We start from the raw sequence: 23,854 nt of genomic DNA on the forward strand, positions 1-23,854 counted from the left end.
TACAGACAAGCATAGACGAGCCAGATACTCCAAATGTTTTCTTTGGTTCGACTTTGACATTGAACAAATCCGGAGAGCCACAGCTGGTCTCTGATTTACTATGAAAATTCTTGGAGTTAATTCCTGGCTACTACTGGAATCAGACATGTACCGAAGGATTTGGGTTTCTCATGACATCCGTGGAGGGAGAAGTGCTGCCCCATTTGAACTTTATGGTTTCTAAATAAAATCCAGGTTTAACTTAAATAAGTCATCTATTGTCGCTCTCCCTATCCCTTTCTAATTGAACATAGCTCGGATGCCACTGCCTCCGGGCTTTACCCCTTGCCATCTTTTGTTCTTACTGTTTTTCCCGTTATGTTACTGGATTTTACGGTTTCCGCATGTCTTCCTCCTCCCCCTTTCCCAATTAAAATTCTACGTGCATGCCTGTATGAAATGTGCAATGTTTCTAGGAAACAATTGGGAGGTATGGTCGGATTTTGTATCCGTGTTGTGTGTTTACTACTGGATTTATATTAATTAGTGCTTATCTGATTTTGTGATAACTTTATTTATGATAACTTAGACGCGTTAATATTTTTGTTTTTGCACTTCTTTTGCGTTAGCCACTACTCAAAACATCGTAGTCTGGCAAATGTTTTTCAAATGCCTAAAAAGGTCACAGGTCATGCATGTCATCGCAGGATAAGTTGATTCTTTCTTGGGGGGTTGAACAAACGATTAAAATGCATTTTTTTTTTTTTAGTCACGATTTTTTAAATATTTTTTTTAGACCGTTCTCGGGAGAGGATCTCTCTGCGTACTCATATTTTTACAAGCAATGTGCTTATTACCTTATTACCTCTCTGGATCGAAAATCAGGGCTGAGGCCTTCTATTTCGGCTCCCCAGAAATCAGAAGGGATCTCAAATCCGGGATGGCAATAGTTTAGGTGTTCATGAAATTTCATAAGTTAATGCACATGACACGATAGTACATCTATTTATGAAGGATTTCAATGAATATGTACACAGTAATGTATATTTGCTTGACTAATTTGGTTGTAAAGTGGGGTAAGAATAAGAGAAAACATACAAAGAACTATTTATGTAACAATAATGAATATAAAAACAGTAAATGCGCATTAAAATGCTTCATTTAAAAGAAAAGTCATGTCTTTTAAAAATGTGGTGATTTTTTCCTTCATCTCTTCTTCTTTGTGGTATTTCTCTCCTATGGACGTTTATTTACGGCGTTTTCCTTTTATTTCTACATTTTTCGGACAAAGGGCGAGGGCACTGATCCCTCACCAACTCCTAAGGTTGCTTACTTGAATCATTTGATGTTACCAATCTATTTGTTTTGGTTCGAAGTTTGTGTTTAAAATGAGGAGTTGTTTCCTTGAACTCAGTTATAGATTCTATGGTAATATTATCTTTTACAAAAAAAGGGGAGGGGGGCATTTCACTTCACCAGTGACATGTTGTCATTCAGATTGGGCTTCAGTTTCTTTTCTATTGAAGAGTTTTGTCTACAACAAACATTCAAAGCTATGTTGGCTTCAAAATTGAAATAATACTGCTAATTGGTTAAATTTAATATTAATTTTGAATTAATTATTAACTAAATATTAATTTTGAAGTAATTATTAACTAATTATTAATTCATATTATATTAATTTCCAACGTTCTACTCTAAACGCTTCGTTTTTGTACGCCACCTAACGGTAGCTTGTTAGTCTTGGTAAAAATTAAAGAAAGAGAAAAGGAGAAATATACTGCTACCCATGCAAAAAGCAATTTTCCTTTTAATTCAGGATGAGCGACCCGAGACCTTCAAGTGAATATTTTTGACCTAGGTGGTTCCAATGGTATACGTGTTCTTTCGATCCGCCGGTATTTTCGCCGAATTTCAGGGTCTTGGTAAAAATTCTTTAAAATCCGTTTACGCTATAAATTTTTTAATATTAAGACACAATTTAGTGAAAATTACGTAAAAGAACAGATACTCTGTCTACCCTTGAAATATTCCAAAATTAAAACTATCTTGCAGTATTTTTTAAAACAAAGATCTAACCTATATAAACATCTAAAACGAATAGATTGTAACCTATACATGAGGGTTACGGCCCCCATCAGTATTTTGGTATTTGCCTAAAATCTTGACTATCTTTGTGCTCCCAAGTGAAATGTTCTAATGCAAGGGTAATTGAGAAAAACCAACTCACATTTAATTTGGAAAACCCGAGCGAATGAACACAAGAGATGTTAAAACCTAAAACAAACATATACCAACTTATATATGAGGAGTGCTGCCGCCTACCCTCAGTTTTCGGTATTTTGTGTTGCGTTTTGATTTCGTCCCTCCCCCCTCGCACTTCCAAGAAAAATACTTTAATACAAGGGCAATGGTAACAATACTTACAATGTCTTGAGAATGCGAGTATATTACGCAAATAAAAAGCTTGCAATTACCTAATGGTTATTTTTGTTACTTTCAAAAATCCTCTGTTTTGGATAATCCTAGATTTGGTGTAAAAAAACTCCTGTTAAATTAAAAAAAAAAAAAAACGGAAGGACGGAAAGGGATACAGTAAAACCTAAAAAGAAATACACTAACCATAAGGAGTAATCCCGCCCTTTTCCGGTATTTATGTTAATTTTGACTCCCACTCACCTTACATCCAGGAGGAATGCTCTAATGCAAGGGCAGTTGTAGCAAGATTTATAATGCCTCAAGAACAAGTACTTTTAGGGGCAGACTTTCTTTTCAAAACATAAATTTCAATTTCAATGCTGCGAAAGGCAGTCGATGAAGAAAATACTTACAATTACCTATCGATTATATCTGTTACATGGAATAATACTTTCCGTAAAACACCATTATTTCCTGGAGGTTGGAATTATTAACCTCCAATTAATACATAGTTGGACGTTAATTGCATTACCCTCTTCATCCACAAAACCCTTTCTGTGCCATCTATGTTGTAATATTGCTCCATACTTTTTCTCGGAAAATTTCTTTACTTTCATTAAATTGTCTAAATAGGCCGATGGTTAAAGTTTGAGAATAGCTCTTAGAAACTGAAAGAACATGACTTACCCTCAACTATCCATATCATATACTGCATTGTTGTACATACAAAGTTGCAGCATTCTATGGCTGTTACTATTTTCTTTTTCCTACACCAAATTTACCTATAACCTAAGATAATACCATATTTCAGCCAGGGATTTTTTCTATCGTTTCGTGTAGCTGTAAGTAAACTTCATGAGTTTCAACAAAACCATTTACTAAGATTTCGAAGTATCGCAACTCACTGGTCGTATTTGCCAAAAGAAAATTCTAAAAAAAACGGAGTGTATTTCCAAAAAATTAATAGAAGTTTTTACAATGAAACCCTTAGTATGCCACGGAAGCAAATTTGGAAACTCCATTTTTAACACTGACTGATTTCTATGGAAGGAACTTCGTAAACTTTCATTTTGAATTATGCTCAAGAATGTTATTCCTATTCAAGCACCAAAGTAAATGTCAACAAAATTTAACAATAATTTGGGAGGCAACTGATATAGTAGAATCTAAACTAGCAATGCAAATCCTTTTTTGATTTCCTTCACTGTTTGTTCAGACTTACTTAGGTCCCGACAATCCTCGTTGGACGTCTCGGGGCCAACTCTCCTGCCAGCTCATGCATAGATATCTTTGAAGACCACACTGCCTTTCTATGACGTATAAATAATTGTCCAATAGGAAAATTCCTTTTATTCCACAGTGAAACACAAAAATATGTCTGGATATTTTGGTCACATATACAGCGACCGTCTTCAGTAGATGCGTAATATGTTTGTTCTGAGGACTTGGTCAAATTGGCTTCTTAATGGTTTATATATTCAAGTGATGACATATCTCAAACTGAAAATCTCAAAGGGAAACCTGAAAAATCATTCAGGTTTTCGATATTCTGAACAATAAAATTCAGCGAGTGAAAACGATGGGAACAAAACGGATTGGGATTTGCATAACATTAATATTAGATAGATGTAAATTACAAATCCATAAATAAAAAAGGTGGTAAGTTGAGGAAAACGATCTAAAAAGATCATTTTGCCACCCCCCCCCTTTTTTTAATTTATATCAGTAGATTCTCGAGAAGAAAATATTTTCTACTTTGCAGTCCATTTAGGATACGAGTTGAAAAAAAAATTATTATTTTCAACTTTTGTCTTCTGATTCTATTATCATAAAATATTATTTACTTTTGTTTAATACGGGGCTGTCGCTGTTTGCCAGGAAAGTTCTGACTTGGGCATTGTACTATTTGCTCAAGTCAGGTCTTTACGTCCCGCTTGTTGGGAAATGACCAATCTGAGCTAAGCACACGGTAATTGGCATCCTCGATAATGTCGGGGTGGGTTGAGCCAACCCTTGTGGATAAAAAGACCAGAGTTTTGGGATGGGTAGAATCGGTGTCCCACAATTTCAAAATGACTGCTTTGAAAAGATCATACACTGCCTCGGATGTTTTATCCCTTTATGGTTATCTACCCTTGGCTGTGTATGGACCTAGCTCTGGCCAATGACTTAAATTAACTGACTACGGTTACCTGAGAATCGCCATTTGAAAGGTCTTGACGCTAAACTTCCCTGAGTCAGCAGGGCAAAAGCCCTGCTGACTCAGGAGCTGAAGAGTAACCGTGTCTCAGTAGAAAATATCACCGGCGTACATTTTCTCGGCATTAACTCCGAATTCATAGAGGACTGTTACTATGTTAGGAAATGATTCAGTCCATTGAAGCATTGCGGGCCTTCCTATTACTGTAAAGCATTGGATTTTTTCAGCAAAAAAATCCACCCTATCTGATCATCGAATAACTCATACTGGAGAAAAATCTTTCGAATGTGATATATGTGGTAAAACATTCATCCAAAAATTCCCTCCATCTGTTCATAGAAGATTTCATACTGGCGAAAACATTTTAAGCTTGATACCTGCGGGAAAACATTCAGCCAAAAAACTTTCCAATGCAATATATGTAGTAAAACATTCGGCCAAATATTCCGTCTATATGCTCATAGATAAACTCATACTGGAGAAAAAACTTTCAAACGTGATGTATGTAAGAAATGTTTTACATCAAAAACCAGGGAACTCATACTGGCAAAAAACCTCTCAAACGTTATATGAGAAACATTTTAATTCAAGTTCTGGTTTATCTTACCAAAAAACCCAGACTGGAGAAAAACCTTTCAAATGGAGATATGTGTAAGAAATGTTTTACTTCAAAGATTGGTTTATCTTATCACCAAGGAAACCATACGGGTGAAAAACCTTTCGAATTTGATATATGAGGGAAAATGCTCAGACTATTATTGCCCCTACCTCCTCATCAACGAACTCATACTGAAAGAAAAACTTTTCAATCTGTTGTTTATGAAAAATGTTTTACTTCCGATTTATCTCGTCATAAAAAAAACTCATGCTGTTGGAAAACCATATGTGCATTTCCGTGTGTAGCATATTTATCAAAATGATCTGTTTAATAGTTAAAAGTGATTGGAGGGCAACCAGCCCCCCCCCCAACGCCCCTCATTTCCCCAAATACATCCAATCAAAATTTTAAGATAACCATTTTGTTCAGTATAGTTGAAAAATCCAGCAATTACGTCTTTGAAAATTACAACCCCCAGCAGCCCTCAGGGCAAGGATTCTAAGTTATACCCCGAGAATATATAAGGTTTTGATGGAAAGGGTGGTCGCATAAACCTTAGAGGGAGCTCATTGGATTGGAAATCAGCAGTTCTAATGCCCTTTTTAATAGTCAAATGTGATTAGAGGGCAACCATCCCCCTCACCTCCATGTCCATCATTTCCCCAAACACGTCCAATCACAATTCTGAAAAAGCCATTCTGTTGAGCATATTTAAAACATCCAGTAATTATGTCTTTGGAGATGACAATCTCTTCATTGCTCTCAGGGCAAGGGGTATAAGCTATGTTAGTGGCCTATTGTTAACATTTAAGTTTTTCTGGAAAGGGTGGTTATATAGACTTCGAGGAGGTGCTCATTCAGTGTAAAATCGAAAATTCGCCTCTTTTTTAAAAGTCTAGAGGTAGCCATATATGTGACTATAAACTCGCTTGTGGCTCATTCAGTTGGAAGTCAGAAGTCCTAGTGTCATTTTTAAAGTCCTTTTTCAAAATAGTCAAAACATCATTTAACAACATCATTGAAACAACCATCAGAACATGGGGGCAAGGACTGAAATTATGCCTCGAAGACATATAAAGTTTGTATGGAAGGTGTTTTATGGAAGTTCTAATTCACATTTAAGAGTCAAAAGTGACAGAGGGTAATTAATCTCCCTATGACGCCCCCTTATCCCTAAACGTATCTGATCGAAATTATGAGATAACCATTTTGTTCAAAATAGTCTTAACATACAACAAAGACTGCAGGATTGACAAAACCTATCAGAATCCTGGGACATGGCTTGTAAGTTATACCCTGGAGGCATACACGATTTTTATGGAACGGGTGGTCGTATTAACTTGGATAGGGCTCATTTAGCGGGAAATGGGAAGTTATAGTGGTCTTATTAAGAATCAAAAGTAAAGCAAGGGCAACCAAACTCCCCTCCACCAATATTCCAAAACAAACATCCAATCGAAATTTACAGAGATCTATATTCTTCAGCATTGTTAAAAGATTCAATAAATATGCCTTTGGAGATATCAACTTCCTCACAGCCCCCAGGGTAAGGACTGTAAGCCCTTGACAACCCCCGCACCCATCAGAGCAAGGGTTCTAAATGGTGGAGCCTATTATTTTAAAAATCGGCGGTGTGGAACAAATATCAGTCGAAACAATTAATCATCATTAATTATGATCGTGACGAGGAATGCACCCACTATCTTGCGTCACATATTTTGAGGTCTGGATAGAGGCAATCTAGTAAGCATTGCAGATGCAATGCTTACTGGATGCAGTAAGAATTATCAGTCTTTTTTTTTCAAGAAATACTTCTCGGCTCCGCCTGAAAAAGTTCACCAGAAAAACGAACCCGCAATCCCTAAATGATTGGCAAAAACTCAGGGCTTTGTTAATTTTTGAAGGCAGTTGAGCCAGGGTTATCACCGCCATGGATTTATCCATGTTTACATGGATTTTTTGATCCGTGCCACGGATATTTGAAATACCATGGATTTCTTATTAAAAAACATTGATTTTACCTGAAAATATGGATTTTACAAAGGAATCGCGAGTTTCAATTTTTTATGTCGGAATTTTTTTCATACCTTTAAATTTAACTTCAAAAATAGCACAAATAGTGAAATACTTTATAGTGTCTCCTTTTCCTTGGGAAGAGGATCCCTCCCTCTCCTACCAGAACATTTGCATGTATGTTCTTGAGGGCTTTGACTAGGTTGCTTGTAAGGGGCTAAAATTTTGCCAAAACATTCTAAATACCACGAAGCTAATTAAAAACTACCAACTAAATAACTGAAGTGTTTTTAAAGTTGATACGGGCTTAAGCAGTAAATGCACATTGCTAGTAGCCTATAGTTTTAAGTTACTCGTATGGTTAAGTTTTTTAGGTCGATTCAAAAATTGTTATTTCATTTTTATTTTTTTCATCTGTAAGCTTTAAATTTTTTCTAGAAACTTATTTGCAATGCATTGCTGTAGGATATAAGAACAAAATCCAGTCTATTTACCTTGAGACTATTTTTATTGCAGATTGTGAATATAAAAATAAAAGTGTCAATAAATTGGTCTTGAAGTTCGAAAGGTGTTGATCTACTTTTTATACTGTTATCTTTCAACTATTTTATAGGTTTGGTAATCCTTGGTGATTGAGCCAATTGGTTACTTATTTGTGCTTCTTTTGCTCGAAAAATAGGGCAGTTATTGGAATTCCAATCTTATTTTGGCTACTTTTACTTTAAAAATAGGTTAAACTAACTTTAAAACCTATCCTTCATTAATTTTTAAAACTTTCCACAAACGAACTTTTTCAAAGCAAGTTCTTGCCTACCATGCCTTTGTATAGCCTTTGTGTAATTTGGTAAATGATTACCCTCAAATGAATGAACCAATCACCAGATATAAAGAGCGGTTGAATGTACGCAAATTTCATAGATAATTTAGTCCTCTACAGTAGGACTATTTTCAATAAATACAAATGCATAAAACCAACAGGAACAGAGATGTTTGCAAAACACCTGAAAAACATTGATTTTTTTTTATCTCTAATCTTTGAAATCTGTAGTCACGGTCATTCTACGATATTTAGGGTTAGAGACAAGCTTTATTCTGTAATTATAAAGGTTTACACAAGTTTAAAGCTGACTACCTTAAATTCTTAGTTGAAACAACTCAAATGAATGGACTACAGCAGTCTTGCCACTAAATTGTTTCTTTTTTTAGAGGGACTTTTTTTTCATTTGACTGTTTTTCTCAAAATCCTTACGGTATTCTAGTTTTGAATTTCTTAGGGGACTGCAAAGGCAGAAGATTTTAAACCTCTTGCTGAAGGTATTCGACCACTTAGATATCAATGGAACGCTGTTTATACAAAAAGACATATCAGTGATACACAGGCTATAAAGTGATACAATTTCCAGACCAATGTTATGAGTGTTATCACTATAAGACATTTTAAAATTTGTTTCAGTTATGCGTGACTTTATTATGTTAGGGATGATAAGTATTTTTACCCAATGCAAGTTGTGCAAAGAATCAAAACAGTATCTAGTGTAAGGTGAGCCAACAAGTCAAAATGCAAATACCTAGTGTAAGCTGGGCTGAGAAGTCGTAATATCCACTTTAAGTTGGGCCAAGAAGTCATAATACATAGTGTAAGTTAGGCTTAAAAGCCTTAATATTTAGTGCAAACTGGAGGTTCTAGGGAAAAGAAGGTGCCCCCCCCCTTGAGAACGCCCATGGTAATAGTAGTAGTACTACTACTACTAGTAGTACTGTTACAAAGGATAATGGTATTAATGTGGAGCTTTCGGAGACTGTTAAGCATGGGCGCCCATAGTCTGAATTTTAGGGGGAGGGCTTACCGAGTCTAATCGGCACTTCCGGTACTGTGTAATTGAAACCTCAAGACAAATATCATAAGCAGTGCGATAGCGCTGCCTAAGTAAAGAGCAATGTGCGCCCAATATATTGTTTTGTTTTTTAGACCAGGGCACTTCTTATAGAAAGAAATGTCATAGGAAATGTCATAGGAAAAATAGCTCATGGAGGGCAACCAGTTATAGTACTTTTTTAGGTTATGGTGTTAGTTATAGAGTTTTTTTTAAGATTCAAAGTGATCAGAAGGCAAATACCCCCCCCCCCCACACACACACACCCGTTGTATTTTCCAGAAACGCATCTGATAGAAATTTTAAGATGGCCATTTGTTGTCGCAGAAACTTCGAAAAGGGCTCAGTCGGTTGGTAATTGAGAGGGCTAGTGCCCTCTTTAATAGTCAAAAGTTATTGGAGAGCAACCATCCCTCCCTCCCATGCCCAATAATTTCCCCAAACAGTTCCAGTCAAAATTTCGAGATAGTTATTTTGTTTGACGTAGTTTAAAAGTCCAGAAATTATGTCTTTGAGGGTGAGAACCCCCTCACAGTCCTCAGGGCAATGGTTGTAAGGTATGCCCCGAGGGCATTTAAGGTGTTTATGGAAACAGTGGTCGTATAAACTTTAAGTGGTCGTATAAGGGGGCTCATTGGATTGAAAATCGGAAGTTGAAGAGCCAATTTTAAGAGTTAAATTTAGCGGAGGGCAGCTATGCCCCAACCTTAAGTCATATTTTCCCCAAATGCATCCGATAGAGATTTTGAGATAGCCATTTGTTAAAAATTGTGGTCGTATAAACTTTAAGTGGTCGTATAAGGGGACTCATTGGATTGGAAATCGGAAGTTAAAGAGCCATTTTGAAGATTCAAATTCATTAGAGAGAAGCTATGTTCCAGTACTTTGTAAGAATTTCCCTAAATGTATCTAATAGGAATTTTAATACAATCATGGGTTAAAAAATTACCTAAAAATATTCCAGAACGGCTTTTTGTGTCGACACAACCCCCCAGACTATAGAAGTAAGTGTTTTAAGTTATGCCCCGGGGGGATGTAAAGTTTTATGGAAGAGGTGTTTTTGTGGAATTAAGAGGAGGCTCATTTTATTTGAAATGCAAAAGTCTAGTTCCATTTTATGAGTCAAGCTTAGTGAAGAAGATCTAGCCCCCCCCCCTTGATATCATCTTTTCCCCAATTAAATTCGATTGAAATTGCGAGATAATCATTTTTTAGCAAATAATCCAAAGAGAATATAACAACATCTTCAGTAAACAAAAATAAGAAATATTTAGGTTGACGTTGAACTAAATCAAAACAGACTATGAGCATGTGGACTTTCAAAAAGGTGAGAAAGCAATATCTCAAGAACAATTTATATTAAAAGTTAGATCTTTAAGAGTAAGTTGGTGGGGGATTTTGAACTAGCCAGAAGGCACTATGTGTATACTTTTAGCACTCCAACTACAGTACTGTAACTAATGACACCAAGAGTATTAAGGTGAAACTTCTAGGCAGGTTTTAGGGGGCGTTCCAATGAAACGAAAAAACTGTATGCATACAGGTTTGCAAAAAAGCATATAAGCAGTATCATAGGCAGCACCACTCTATAATAGCTAGAAATATAATTGAAACATTCAAAGAAACATTTAAAGAAGATAATTCGGTTCAAAATTAAAAGTTCTAGGGTCCTTTCTAAGACTAAAAAGAGATTGGAGGACAATCATCCCGTCTCTCAAGCCGATTGTTTTTATGCAAACGTCTTTCATCATTCTGCTCTGATCAGCGATCTGAGAACAATGATGAGTATATCATCAAAGTTCTCTCCTGATTGTGCTATATGGCAGAAAGATGGCTTCTTTCACGCTTTTTGCTAACATCAGTGAGCTGTAAGATCTTAGAACAAAGATGAGTTTAAAAAATGATAATCTTTGAAGAAAGATGAAAGATCTTAGATGTAAGATTTTAGTGCTAAAAAACGGCACTATTAGTGGGGCTGATAACCCCCATGCCTTCTCAAGACCAGAACATAATTTGCGCTTTACTGAAAACAAAATATTTTTAAATGTTTTAACTTTTTTTTAATTAAATAACTGAAAAACTTTTTTTACTCACTTTTGTTTACCCTTTTACTATTTTAAGGAATAAATGTGAGTAGTTTACTGACATAGGTATATTAAACTGACAATCCACGGTCTTTTTTTTTTTTTCAATAAAGCCTAAGTTATGTTCTGGTATTGAGAAGGCATGGGGATTGTACGCCCTAGTAATGTTAATTTTTGCTCGTTTTGAGTTTGACTACACTATTTATTATAATTTCTGTTCGTTTTGAGTTTCATTTATTTATTGATAGTGATTTGTGGTAGTTTTACGCTTGGAAGATTATTTGACTTTATTTCTGCCCATTTTTGGCTTAATATGGCTCTTCACTTTTCTTTAAAAACTTATTCGGTGGAAAAAGTTTTTTAAATTTATACAAATATATGACACTGTCATTCAGCCAAGGGAGCTGGCCCCCTTGCCCCCCTTATGGCCGCCCATGCTGTTAACAGGGACATTGGACTAAATTAAAACAAACAATGTGGATGCAAGTTATCAAAAGAGCGTATTTATTTGCTTTTTATTTTGTTCAAAATCGAATCAAAAGCTGGTTGCTAGTTGTCATTAAGACAAATTATCGATATCTCAAGTGCGACTGTGGGTGTTAAGTTGACTTTCAGGACTACTAATATTACTACTCTTGTTAGTTAACCAAAATCCAGATTTTTATAGAGAAAAACCGAAAAGATTTAAAATATTATCTTTTTCACCAATAAAAATTGGTGAAGAAGATAGCTTTGAATGGAACAGCTTTGAATTCCATTAATCACTAGAATTAATAAGTAAATGAAACCCAAAAAGAACAGAAATTACAATAAATGACCGAGCCAAACTCAAAACGAGCAAAAACTATGAGGGTGCCTTCAAAAGACAAGAAAATAATTCGCACCACACAAAAAAACAAGATATATAAATTTTTTTTCGTTTTTTTGGAAGCTTAATAAATCCAAAATTCTTTAGATTTCAAGGATGAATATCAGTATATATGTTAAACAAACACAACTTAAAAACAATAGGGAAATTTTTTCCAAGACAGTGCAATTTAAATCGGTGAATATTTCGGCCCTATGTCCAAGGGCCGTCTTCAGCCCAACATTGAAGTAAAATATATATATATATATATAAAACTTACATTAAAATACGAAGTTTAAAACTAAAAATGCTCTTAAAAACTTTTGAAACAGCCCCAGAATCCTTACTTCAACGAAGTTCAACCAGAACCGATAAATAAAATGATGAGAGAGGATGAATTCATTCAAACGAAATAAAATAAAATTATTAACTGCAAGTTTTCGAAGCTAATCTTGCGTTTTTAGCAGCTAGTCTTAAAGGCCTTTTTGTAAAGGGTTCAATACTATTGTTAATTGGTTTAATAAAATATTCTGTTAGATCATTTTTAATTAAATTTGAGTATAAAGAATTGAGTATAATAATGCGATGATAGTGAAGTTGCATGGAAGTCCTTCAAAGAGAACACTCTTGCGGCAGCAACTGACGTTGTTGGAATGAGGCAACGGAAGAAAAAGGACTGGATCAGTAATCACTCCCTTGCCATCATAGAGCTCAGGCGAGAAGCACGTCTTGGCGGGGACATGGCTACATACATACTGCTAAACAAAGAGCGCAATTCCATGTTGCATAAAGACCGCAAGGCTTTTATTGACAGCAAGGCATCCGAACTGCAAGAGGCCGCCAAGAAAAAGGACAGTAGAGCCACCTACAAGATTCTTCGTGAGCTGTCAGGTCAGCACACTCAAACTACGCCATACCTTCGAAGCGCTAGCGGTGAGAATATCTACGACCAATCACAATGCCTCCGCCAGTGGGAGGACCACTTTTAGAATCTGCTCAACTCAGATCCACCAGACCAGACAGACCATGAGCTAGCAGCTGCTGCGGCTAATACCATACCTGCTCCTGATGGTCCTGAATTTACAGCGGAGGAGATAAAAGCTGCCACCCGCAAGATAAAGAATAACAAAGCGCCAGGAATATGTGGCCTAACATCGGAATTACTTAAAAATGGGGTTCCAGCCATGATCCTCTGGCTACAAATGCTGTTTAACCTTGTGTGGCACTCTGAAAAAATTCCCTCAGACTGGAAGAAGGGCCTACTTGTGCCAATCTACAAGAGGAAAGGGAGCAAAGCAGAATGTATCAATTATCGTGGCATAACTTTACTCTCAGTTCCTGGAAAGCTCTTCGCTATGCTGCTTCTCAAACGGGCAACAAGATACCTTCATGCCCTGCGTCGCCCCCAGCAAGCTGGCTTCATGCCAGGCAGGTCCACCACCGAGCAAATCCATACGATTAGACAGCTAGTAGAGAAAACTCATGAATATAAGAGGAAGGCGTACATTGCCTTTGTCGATTTTCGATCTGCCTTCGACACTGTTGATAGGCAGTCACTATGGCTAATCCTCCAGTCTGCTGGTGTACCCACGAAAATCGTCCGTCTCCTCAAAGAGATGTATAATAACACTGAAAGTGCGGTGATTGTAATTGGATGGCCTTCTGCATGTTTCAAAATTAAAAATGGTGTCTGGCAAAGATGTGCTGCTACACCTGAGCTTTTTAACTGTGTAATAGACCACATCCTGAATAAAACGCAGCAGGTGCAGCCTTTTGGCATAGGCTTTGCTGGAAGAATTCTTTCAGACGTCGACTTTGCCGATGACGTGGCGCTAATATGCGAAAACATTAGTGACCTCAAAACTACACTGGAAACACTGGCCTCTGCCGCTCAGAAACTCGGTCTGAAAATAAATTGGTCGAAGACCAAGATAATGCCAGTTGAGAAAACGCCGTCAAATCCCCTGTCATCTGTGGAAATTTGTGGCCAGACTGTAAAGGTAGTCAAGCAGTTTACCTACCTTGGTTCAATTGTCTGCTCAAACGGAAGCCTAGATGCCGAAATATCAGCAAGAGCGGCAAAAGCAAACTCTGTCTTCGGTCACCTTCTAAAAACAGTCTTCCATAAACCCCAGATCAGCCGTCTCACAAAAGCACGAATATATTCTGCTTCGGTTGCCAGCGTTATGCTCTATTCTGCTGAGACTTGGTCGCTGACTCAGACACAGACGCTGAGGGTAGATGCCATCCAGACGAAACACCTCCGAAAAATCGAACGCTCCCGATGGCCCGACAGGGTACGAAATTCGGAAATCCTCAGGTCCTTCAAACTCCCACCCCTGTCCGAGCATCTTGAGTCTCGCTCGCTGCGTTGGTATGGTCATCTGCTTCGTCTGCCTGCCCAAACACCCGCCCGGCTCATCTTCGATTTCGACCCAGCTGCAAACGGCTGGAGGCGTCCTAGGGGAAGACCACGCACCAGATGGGCGGACTTCATCCGTGATCGGCTCGCCTCCAGAAACATCAACCCGGCTGAAGTGACAACCCTCGCCCTGAACCGACCACTCTGGAGAAGACTGACGGCGCTGACGACTGGTTCCCTCTACGCTGGCGACGCTGCCGAGCAAGAGCTTTAAGTAAGTAAAGTAAGTAATAAAGAATTCAGTGAATATTCTCCTAAGTCCCTATTTAAGGAAATATTTTTATTTATTTTGAGCCTAATTTCGATTGATTCCCGAACTACCTGTTTTATCCCCAAATCACCACTAATGAGAGAGGATTTTTCAAAAAGTATTGTGTGGCTGGGAATATTAAATATATGGCTAGCCAAAACAGAATAAAAGGAGTTATTAGAACTATTAGCAATTAACGCTTTGTCTATGTCTTCTTTATGCTGGTGTATCCGTTTTTATAGATTCTGATGAGTTCTGCCAACGTAGTAATTGCCACAATCGCATGGTATTTGACAAACCCCTCTTTGGCGAGTAACTGGGGTATTATCTTTACCGAAGTTTAAGAAATTTGTGATTTTAAAATTATTAGTGAAAACTAATACAGATTATTTGTTGTGCAAACATTTTTTGATTCTTGGCATGTACGGAAGATAGATTATATTAGAGGGTTTTTTCCGAAGCCTCACATTGTGAAATATCGTTGGTTTTACGAAAATGTCTTTTTAGTCTACGGTTAATCGTATTATTGACAAAAGAAATGGGGTATCCGTTGCCAAAAAGAATATCTCTGATAAAATTTATTTCTTTACTTATCTTTGAAAAACTTCTTCTGTTGAAATTTTTTTTAAATTAATAATTAACAGAAGTGGAGAGCTAGTGTATAGCAATAATGTATGACATGGATAAGATAGTATAGCAATATTTTTAGACAATTTCATGTTTATAAATTAATATACAACCTCAGATTTAGGAATATAAATTTACCGTCAATTACTAAAAAGATGCTTCCATTATCGAAGAGAAGTGTGGACAATTTAGCTGTTATAAGTTAATCACCAACGGAAGAATCATAAAAATCAAGTTTATAGTAAATGTGTTAAATTCGAAAGGTTGCAAATGTTGGAGCTGAATTGTGTTCAAATAAAAAAAGACTAAAAAATGTAAGCCAAAGTGATTAATTCTGAGTTAATGTTAAATTATTTTAGTTGTTCTTATTATAGCGTCCTATGATACTGATGTCAGCAAACGAGAATGTGGAACGCCCTGGATGCCTGGTCTTACAGGCGTATGTCTAGACCAAGAAATGAATGTGGATTTTCAGAAGAATTCAGTTTCGACTATTAAAAAGGGCACTAGCCCTTTCAATTTGCAATCAAATGACTCTCTTTGAGGTTCCTACGACAAAACTTTGTATAAAAACCCTATATGTCCCCAGGGCATAACTTACAACCCTTGCCTTGAGGGTTGTGGGAGGGGGTTGTCATCCTCAAAGACCTAATTTCCAGAACTGTCAACTATGTTGAAAAAAATGGCTATTTCCAATCGAAAGAGCCCTTTTTGAAGTTTCTACAACAACACTTTCTATAAAAACCTTACATGCCCCCAGGGCATAACTTACAACCCTTGCCTTGAGGGCTGTAGGGGGGGGGGGTGGTCACCCTTAAAAACCTAAATTTCCAAATCTTTCAACTACGTTGAACAAAATGGTTATCTAAAAATTTTGATTGAATTGCGGAAAAGCTGGGCGTGAGAGGGGGGTTAATTGCCCTCCAATCACTTTCGAATATTAAAAAAGACACTGGCCCTTTGAATTTCCATTCGAAGGAGCCCCTTTTTCAAGTTTCTACGACAAAGCTTTCAATAAAAACCTTATATGCCCCCCAGGGCATAACTCATAACCTTTTCCCTGAGGACTCTGACGGGGTTATCATCCTCAAAGACCTAATTTGCAGAACTTTCAACTACGTTGAACAAAATGGCTATCTCAAAATTTTGATTGGATGAGTTTGGATAAATGGTGGGCGTGAGATGAGGGTTAGTTGCCCTCCAATCATTTTCGACTAAAAAGGGCACTAGCCATTTCAATTTCCAATCGAATGAGCCATTTTTGAAGTTTCTACGACAACTCTGTCTATAAAAAACTTATATGTCCCCAGGGCCCAACTAATAATCCTGGCCCTGAGGGCCGTGGGGGGGGGGGTTGTCATCCTGAAATACTCAATTTACAGAACTTTCAACTGCGTTGAAGAAAATGGCTCTCTCAAAATTTTGATTGGATGTGTTTGGGGAAAAGGTGGGTGTGAGAGGGGGTTAGTTACCCTCCAATCACTTTCGACTATTAAAAACGGCGCCAGCCCTTTCAATTTTCAATCGAATGAGCCTTTTTTTAAGTTTCTACGACAAAGCTTTCTATAAAAACCTAATATGCCCCCAGTGCATAACTTACAAGCTTTGCCCTGAGGGCTGTGGGGGGATTGTTCTCCTCAAAAACATAATTTCTATATGGAAATCAACTACGTTGAACAAAATGTCTATCTCAAAATTTTGATTGGATGTGTATGGGGAAATGGTGGACGTGGAAGGGGTGTTAGTTGCCTTCCAATCACTTTCGACTATTAAAAAGGGCACTAGCCATTCCAATTTCCAATCGAACGAGCGTTTTTCGAAGTTTCTACGACAACTCCTTCGATATGAAGTGCCCTGGCCTAGAAAAGAAAAAAAATAATACATTGTGCCAACATCGTTCCTTACTTAGGCAGCACTACTGCGCTGCCTATGATACCAGACAAATCATTATACCGGACAAAACATTAATGTGATTTGTGCTGTGTACGAGAATAACACTGTTGCGGTTAAGGTAAGAAATGAGGTTAGCAGCTGGTTTCGTATTAAATTAGGAGTTAAGAAGGTGTATTCTATCCCCCTTTGTATGGATCATTTTGATAGAGTTTGTCTTAAGTAGCTCAGGAAAGCCAATGGGAAAACTGAATCAAATGTGGAGGGAAAACTTTCCTAGACTTGGATTAAAGGTCTTAAAGGTCTTTTTGTAAAGGGTTCAATACTATTGTTAATCGGTTTAATAAAATATTCTGTTAGATCATTTTTAATTAAATTTGAGTATAAAGAATTCAGTGAATATTCTCCTAAGTCCCTATTTAAGGAAATATTTTTATTTATTTTGAGCCTAATTTCGATTGATTCCCGAACTACCTGTTTTATCCCCAAATCACCACTAATGAGAGAGGATTTTTCAAAAAGTATTGTGTGGCTGGGAATATTAAATATATGGCTAGCCAAAACAGAATAAAAGGAGTTATTAGAACTATTAGCAATTAACGCTTTGTCTATGTCTTCTTTATGCTGGTGTATCCGTTTTTATAGATTCTGATGAGTTCTGCCAACGTAGTAATTGCCACAATCGCATGGTATTTGACAAACCCCTCTTTGGCGAGTAACTGGGGTTTTATCTTTACCGAAGTTTAAGAAATTTGTGATTTTAAAATTATTAGTGAAAACTAAATACAGATTATTTGTTGTGCAAACATTTTTTGATTCTTGGCATGTACGGAAGATAGATTATATTAGAGGGTTTTTTCCGGAGCCTCACATTGTGAAATATCGTTGGTTTTACGAAAATGTCTTTTTAGTATACGGTTAATCGTATTATTGACAAAAGGAATGGGGTATCCGTTGCCAAAAAGAATATCTCTGATAAAGTTTATTTCTTTACTTATCTTTGAAAAACTTCTTCTGTTGAAATTTTTTTAAAATTAATAATTAACAGAAGTGGAGAGCTAGTGTATAGCAATAATGTATGACATGGATAAGATAGTATAGCAATATTTTTAGACAATTTCATGTTTATAAATTAATATACAACCTCAGATTTAGGAATATAAATTTACCGTCAATTACTAAAAAGATGCTTCCATTATCGAAGAGAAGTGTGGACAATTTAGCTGTTATAAGTTAATCACCAACGGAAGAATCATAAAAATCAAGTTTATAGTAAATGTGTTAAATTCGAAAGGTTGCAAATGTTGGAGCTGAATTGTGTTCAAATAATAAAAGACTAAAAAATGTAAGCCAAAGTGATTAATTCTGAGTTAATGTTAAATTATTTTAGTTGTTCTTATTATAGCGTCCTATGATACTGATGTCAGCAAACGAGAATGTGGAACGCCCTGGATGCCTGGTCTTACAGGCGTATGTCTAGACCAAGAAATGAATGTGGATTTTCAGAAGAATGAGCTGCCAAGCAACATTTATGTATTTGCTGAAAATGATGTAGTAAAACAGGAGGTTTGCCATATAGGAGAAACACCTTTCGAACGTTATGCATATGAGAGAATATTACGGCAGACATACCACTTATATGATCATCAGAGAACTCTTAGTGGAGGGAACCCTTTCGAATGCAATATATGTGAGAAATGTTTTACTACAAGTTCGAATTTACTACGAGTAAGAAAAGTACTACAAGTTCAAATTTTACTACAAGTAAGAAAAACCTTTCAAATGTGATGTATGCGAAAAAACTTCCGCCAAAAAATACACCTGTCTAATCATAAAAAAAACTCACACTGGAGAAAAATCTTTTGAATGTGATGTATGTGAGAAACGTTTTAGTTCTTTGTTGTATTTGTCTGAACATCAGGAACTCATACTGAAGAAAAACCTTTCAAATGCAATATATGTGAGAAACGTTTTACTTCAAGTTCCAGTTTGTCTCATCATCAAAGAATACGTACTCCAGAAAAACTTTTGCACGTGATATATGTAAGAAAGGTTTTACTTCAAGTTCTGGTTTGTTGTATCATCAAAAAACTCATACTGGAGAAAAACCTTTCGAATGTAAAATATGCGAGAAACGTTTTCCTTCAAGTTTTAGTTTGTCTCAGCATGAAAGAACTCATACTGGAGAAAAACCTTTCGAGTGTGACATATGTAAAAAAAAACATTCAGCCGAAAATCTAACCCATCTGATCATCAAAGAACTCATACTGGAGAAAAACCTTTCAAATGTAATATATGCGAGAAACGTTTTCCTTCAAGTTTTAGTTTGTCTCAGCATGAAAGAACTCATACTGCAGAAAAACCTTTCGAGCGTGACATATGTAAAAAAAAAAACATTCAGCCGAAAATCTAACCTATCTGATCATCAAAGAACTCATACTGGAGAAAAACCTTTCAAATGTAATATATGCGAGAAACGTTTTCCTTCAAGTTTTAGTTTGTCTCAGCATGAAAGAAGTCATACTGGAGAAAAACCTTTTGAGTGTGATATATGTAAAAAAAAACATTCAGCCGAAAATCTAACCCATCTGATCATCAAAGAACTCATATTGGAGAAAAACCTTTCAAATGTAATATATGCGAGAAACGTTTTCCTTCAAGTTTTAGTTTGTCTCAGTATGAAAGAACTCATACTGGAGAAAAACCTTTCAAATGTAAAATATGCGAGAAACGTTTTCCTTCAAGTTTTAGTTTGTCTCAGCATGAAAGAACTCATACTGGAGAAAAACCTTTCGAGTGTGACATATTTAAAAAAAAAAAAAATCAGCCGAAAATCTAACCCATCTGATCATCAAAGAACTCATACTGGAGAAAAACCTTTCAAATGTAATATATGCGAGAGACGTTTTCCTTCAAGTTTTAGTTTGTCTCAGCATGAAAGAACTCATACTGGAGAAAAACCTTTCGAGCGTGACATATGTAGAAAAAAACATTCAGCCGAAAATCTAACCTATCTGATCATCAAAGAACTCATACTGGAGAAAAACCTTTCAAATGTAATATATGCGAGATACGTTTTCCTTCAAGTTTTAGTTTGTCTCAGCATGAAAGAACTCATACTGGAGAAAAACCTTTCGAGCGTGACATATGTAAAAAAAAACATTCAGCCGAAAATCTAACCTATCTGATCATCAAAGAACTCATACTGGAGAAAAACCTTTCAAATGTAATATATGCGAGAAACGTTTTCCTTCAAGTTTTAGTTTGTATCAGCATGAAAGAACTCATACTGGAGAAAAACCTTTCGAGCGTGACAAATGTAAAAAAAAACATTCAGCCGAAAATCTAACCTATCTGATCATCAAAGAACTCATACTGGAGAAAAACCTTTCAAATGTAATATATGCGAGAAACGTTTTCCTTCAAGTTTTAGTTTGTCTCAGCATGAAACAACTCATACTGGAGAAAAACCTTTTGAGCGTGACATATGTAAAAAAAAACATTCAGCCGAAAATCTAACCTATCTGATCATCAAAGAACTCATACTGGAGAAAAACCTTTCAAATGTAATATATGCGAGAAACGTTTTCCTTCAAGTTTTAGTTTGTCTCAGCATGAAAGAACTCATACTGGAGAAAAACCTTTCGAGCGTCACATATGTAAAAAAAAAAAAACATTCAGCCGAAAATTTAACCTATCTGATCATCAAAGAACTCGTACTGGAGAAAAACCTTTCAAATGTAATATATGCGAGAAACGTTTTCCTCCAAGTTTTAGTTTGTCTCAGCATGAAAGAACTCATACTGGAGAAAAACCTTTCGAGCGTGACATATGTAAAAAAAAACATTCAGCCGAAAATCTAACCTATCTGATCATCAAAGAACTCATACTGGAGAAAAACCTTTCAAATGTAATATATGCGAGAAACGTTTTCCTTCAAGTTTTAGTTTGTCTCAGCATGAAAGAACTCATGCTGGAGAAAAACCTTTCGAGCGTGACATATGTAAAAAAAAACATTCAGCCGAAAATCTAACCTGTCTGATCATCAAAGAACTCATACTGGAGAAAAAACTTTCAAATGTAATATATGCGAGAAACGTTTTCCTTCAAGTTTTAGTTTGTCTCAGCATGAAAGAACTCATACTGGAGAAAAACCTTTCGAGCGTGACATATGTAAAAAAAAAACATTCAGCCGAAAATCTAACCTATCTGATCATCAAAGAACTCATACTGGAGAAAAACCTTTCGAGCGTGACATATGTAAAAAAAAAACATTCAGCCGAAAATCTAACCTATCTGATCATCAAAGAACTCATACTGGAGAAAAACCTTTCAAATGTAATATATGCGAGAAACGTTTTCCTACAAGTTTTAGTTTGTCTCAGCATGAAAGAACTCATACTGGAGAAAAACCTTTCGAGCGTGACATATGTAAAAAAAACATTCAGCCGAAAATCTAACCAATCTGATCATCAAAGAACTCATACTGGAGAAAAACCTTTCAAATGTAATATATGCGAGAAACGTTTTCCTTCAAGTTTTAGTTTGTCTCAGCATGAAAGAACTCATACTGAGGGAAAACTCTTTGTATATATCAGCGTGTAGTATATAATAACTAAAATGTTCATGTAAAAATTTTACTTGTACTTGTGCATGTCAAATTATGCAATTATAAGTCAAAATACTACTAACATTGCTGCTGTTACAACAACTGTTGTTATTGAGGCTAATGCCCGTGGCACATAGTCACACTTGTCGATAAAATCAAAATTACACACGACTTCAGCGCCAATTACGTTCGCCGTTCGTAATTTCTCGAATTGAACATTGTTCAACTTTCAAACATAAATTTCTTGACAGACCAATCACAGCCAAGGTTTAAGGCATAATTTTTAAAACTAGAAAATATGGAAACTTAGAACAGCGGTTTTTCTATCTGGGAGAGGAATCTGACGCAAGTTAAGAAGACTTACTATTAGTAGAGAACAGTGGGACACAAATTACTGCTGGTGCAAACTCTTTAAACTAATTTCTTGCAATTTTAATTTTTTCCTTTTTAATACAAGTGTGACGCTAAAATCAAGAAAATTGCCTTGTCATTCATGATATTTGGCTTTCTTTATCAATAGATGTGACTAGGATGTGGCACGGGCATAAGTATTTTCAGGTGAAATATTTACGGAATATTGAGAAATTTTGGACTATATCAAACTTACTGTGTGTAGGGTCAACTAAAGGACGTATGAGCAATATACTAGGAATGGCCTAGGGTATTAAGTTGAAACTTTCTGGGAGTATTAAGGGTGATGTTGTACTAACAAAAAGGCACCGTGTGCATGGTACGACTGCTGTGACTACTTTTACTACTGAAGCTAAGAGTATCAAGGTGACAGTTTCAGTGAATATTAAACTAAATTGAAACACACTATATTCATGCAGGTTGTCCAAAAGGCATATTATCAATATCTCAGGAACGGCTTAGGGCATTAAGTTGAAACCTTCGAGGTATAATAGGAGCTAAGAATAGGCACTATATGCATATGACTACTAATGCTACTACTATTCTTTAGAAAATGTTGAGGGGAATGTTGATGGCTTAGAGTATAAGGTATAAGGTGGAACTTTAAGCAAACGTTGAGTACGGTTGGTATAAATCAGAACAGACTATGTGCATGAAGGTTCCCTAAAAGACAAATCAGTAGTATCTCAGGAACAGCTTAAAGTATTAAGCTGAAGCAAACTGGGAATGCTGGACTTACCAAAAATCACTATATAAATACTGCTACTACTGCTGTCACTACTACTGTCCTTACTACTACTTCTGCTGCTGTGACTATTACTATCGTTAAGGCAAAAGATATTAAGGTAAACATTTTTGGGAATGGCGAGGGTGTTTATTCCCTAAATTAAAACAAGCTAAGTTAATCAAGGTTGTCAAAAAACGTATCAGCAATATCCCAGCAATGGCTTAGACTATTAAATTGAGAAAATCAGGGCATGTTTAGGATTATTTTGAACTAAAAAAAAAATCATTATGTACTGTCAGGTTGATCAAAAGGGTGTGTCAGCATTATCCCAGTAACGCCTATGGGTATTAGGTTAAAAATTTCAAAGGTACTAAAATTACTAGTACTGCTACTGCTGGTCCTCCACCTCTACTAAACTTAAAGTATTTTTACTAATATTTCTAGCTGGTATCCTAAAGCTTTTCCACCTAAGATACCTTTTGCTACTTCAGAAACTATTTTCCTAAAAATTATTCTCTCTATCTTCTACATTGTCAAATTTTAAACTCTGCGTCGAAATTTCCTGCCACATCCCTTCCGAATGTCAGGTTTAGAAAAACCCTAGGAACTACTGGATGGTGTTATTTTCTTTTAACATCAATAGCAGCACTCATGTATACTCTAGTATCTTGAATTAGTCCTACCATTCTTTGGTTTACAATAAGATAATCATCATCACCTAAATTTAGCTGGCTTATCATCATATGAATGCCATGTTAACTTATCGGCTATTTTATAAATAAATATTCTATTGGTTGTAACTAGATTGTTATACCTACTAAATTGCTGCAGTCTATAATTCTTACTGTATTTTTCTAACTGTATTTTTCTCCCATCAAATTTACCTATGCAAGGATACCATCTAT

General features: G+C 36.2%; 2 protein-coding genes across 2 annotated transcripts in view; one reads left to right on the top strand and one right to left on the bottom strand.

The window, feature by feature from the left end:
- Positions 1–7,944, top strand: part of LOC148940861 (uncharacterized) — a 31,828-nt gene extending 23,884 nt beyond the window's left edge. Inside the window, exon 5 of the mRNA XM_089105092.1 lies at positions 6–7,944. Coding sequence (XP_088961218.1) covers positions 6–104 — 99 coding nt within the window. The 3' untranslated portion in view covers positions 105–7,944. The remainder of the gene's footprint in view (positions 1–5) is intronic.
- The window catches only part of LOC148940860 (2-oxoadipate dehydrogenase complex component E1), a 204,379-nt gene that overhangs the window by 38,769 nt on the left and 141,756 nt on the right, over positions 1–23,854 (bottom strand). The window lies entirely within an intron of this gene.

Source organism: Artemia sp. Qi Xiang Cuo, chromosome 19, assembly GCF_049724085.1.
Source record: "Artemia sp. Qi Xiang Cuo chromosome 19, ASM4972408v1, whole genome shotgun sequence".
Classification (NCBI taxonomy): domain Eukaryota; kingdom Metazoa; phylum Arthropoda; class Branchiopoda; order Anostraca; family Artemiidae; genus Artemia; species Artemia sp. Qi Xiang Cuo.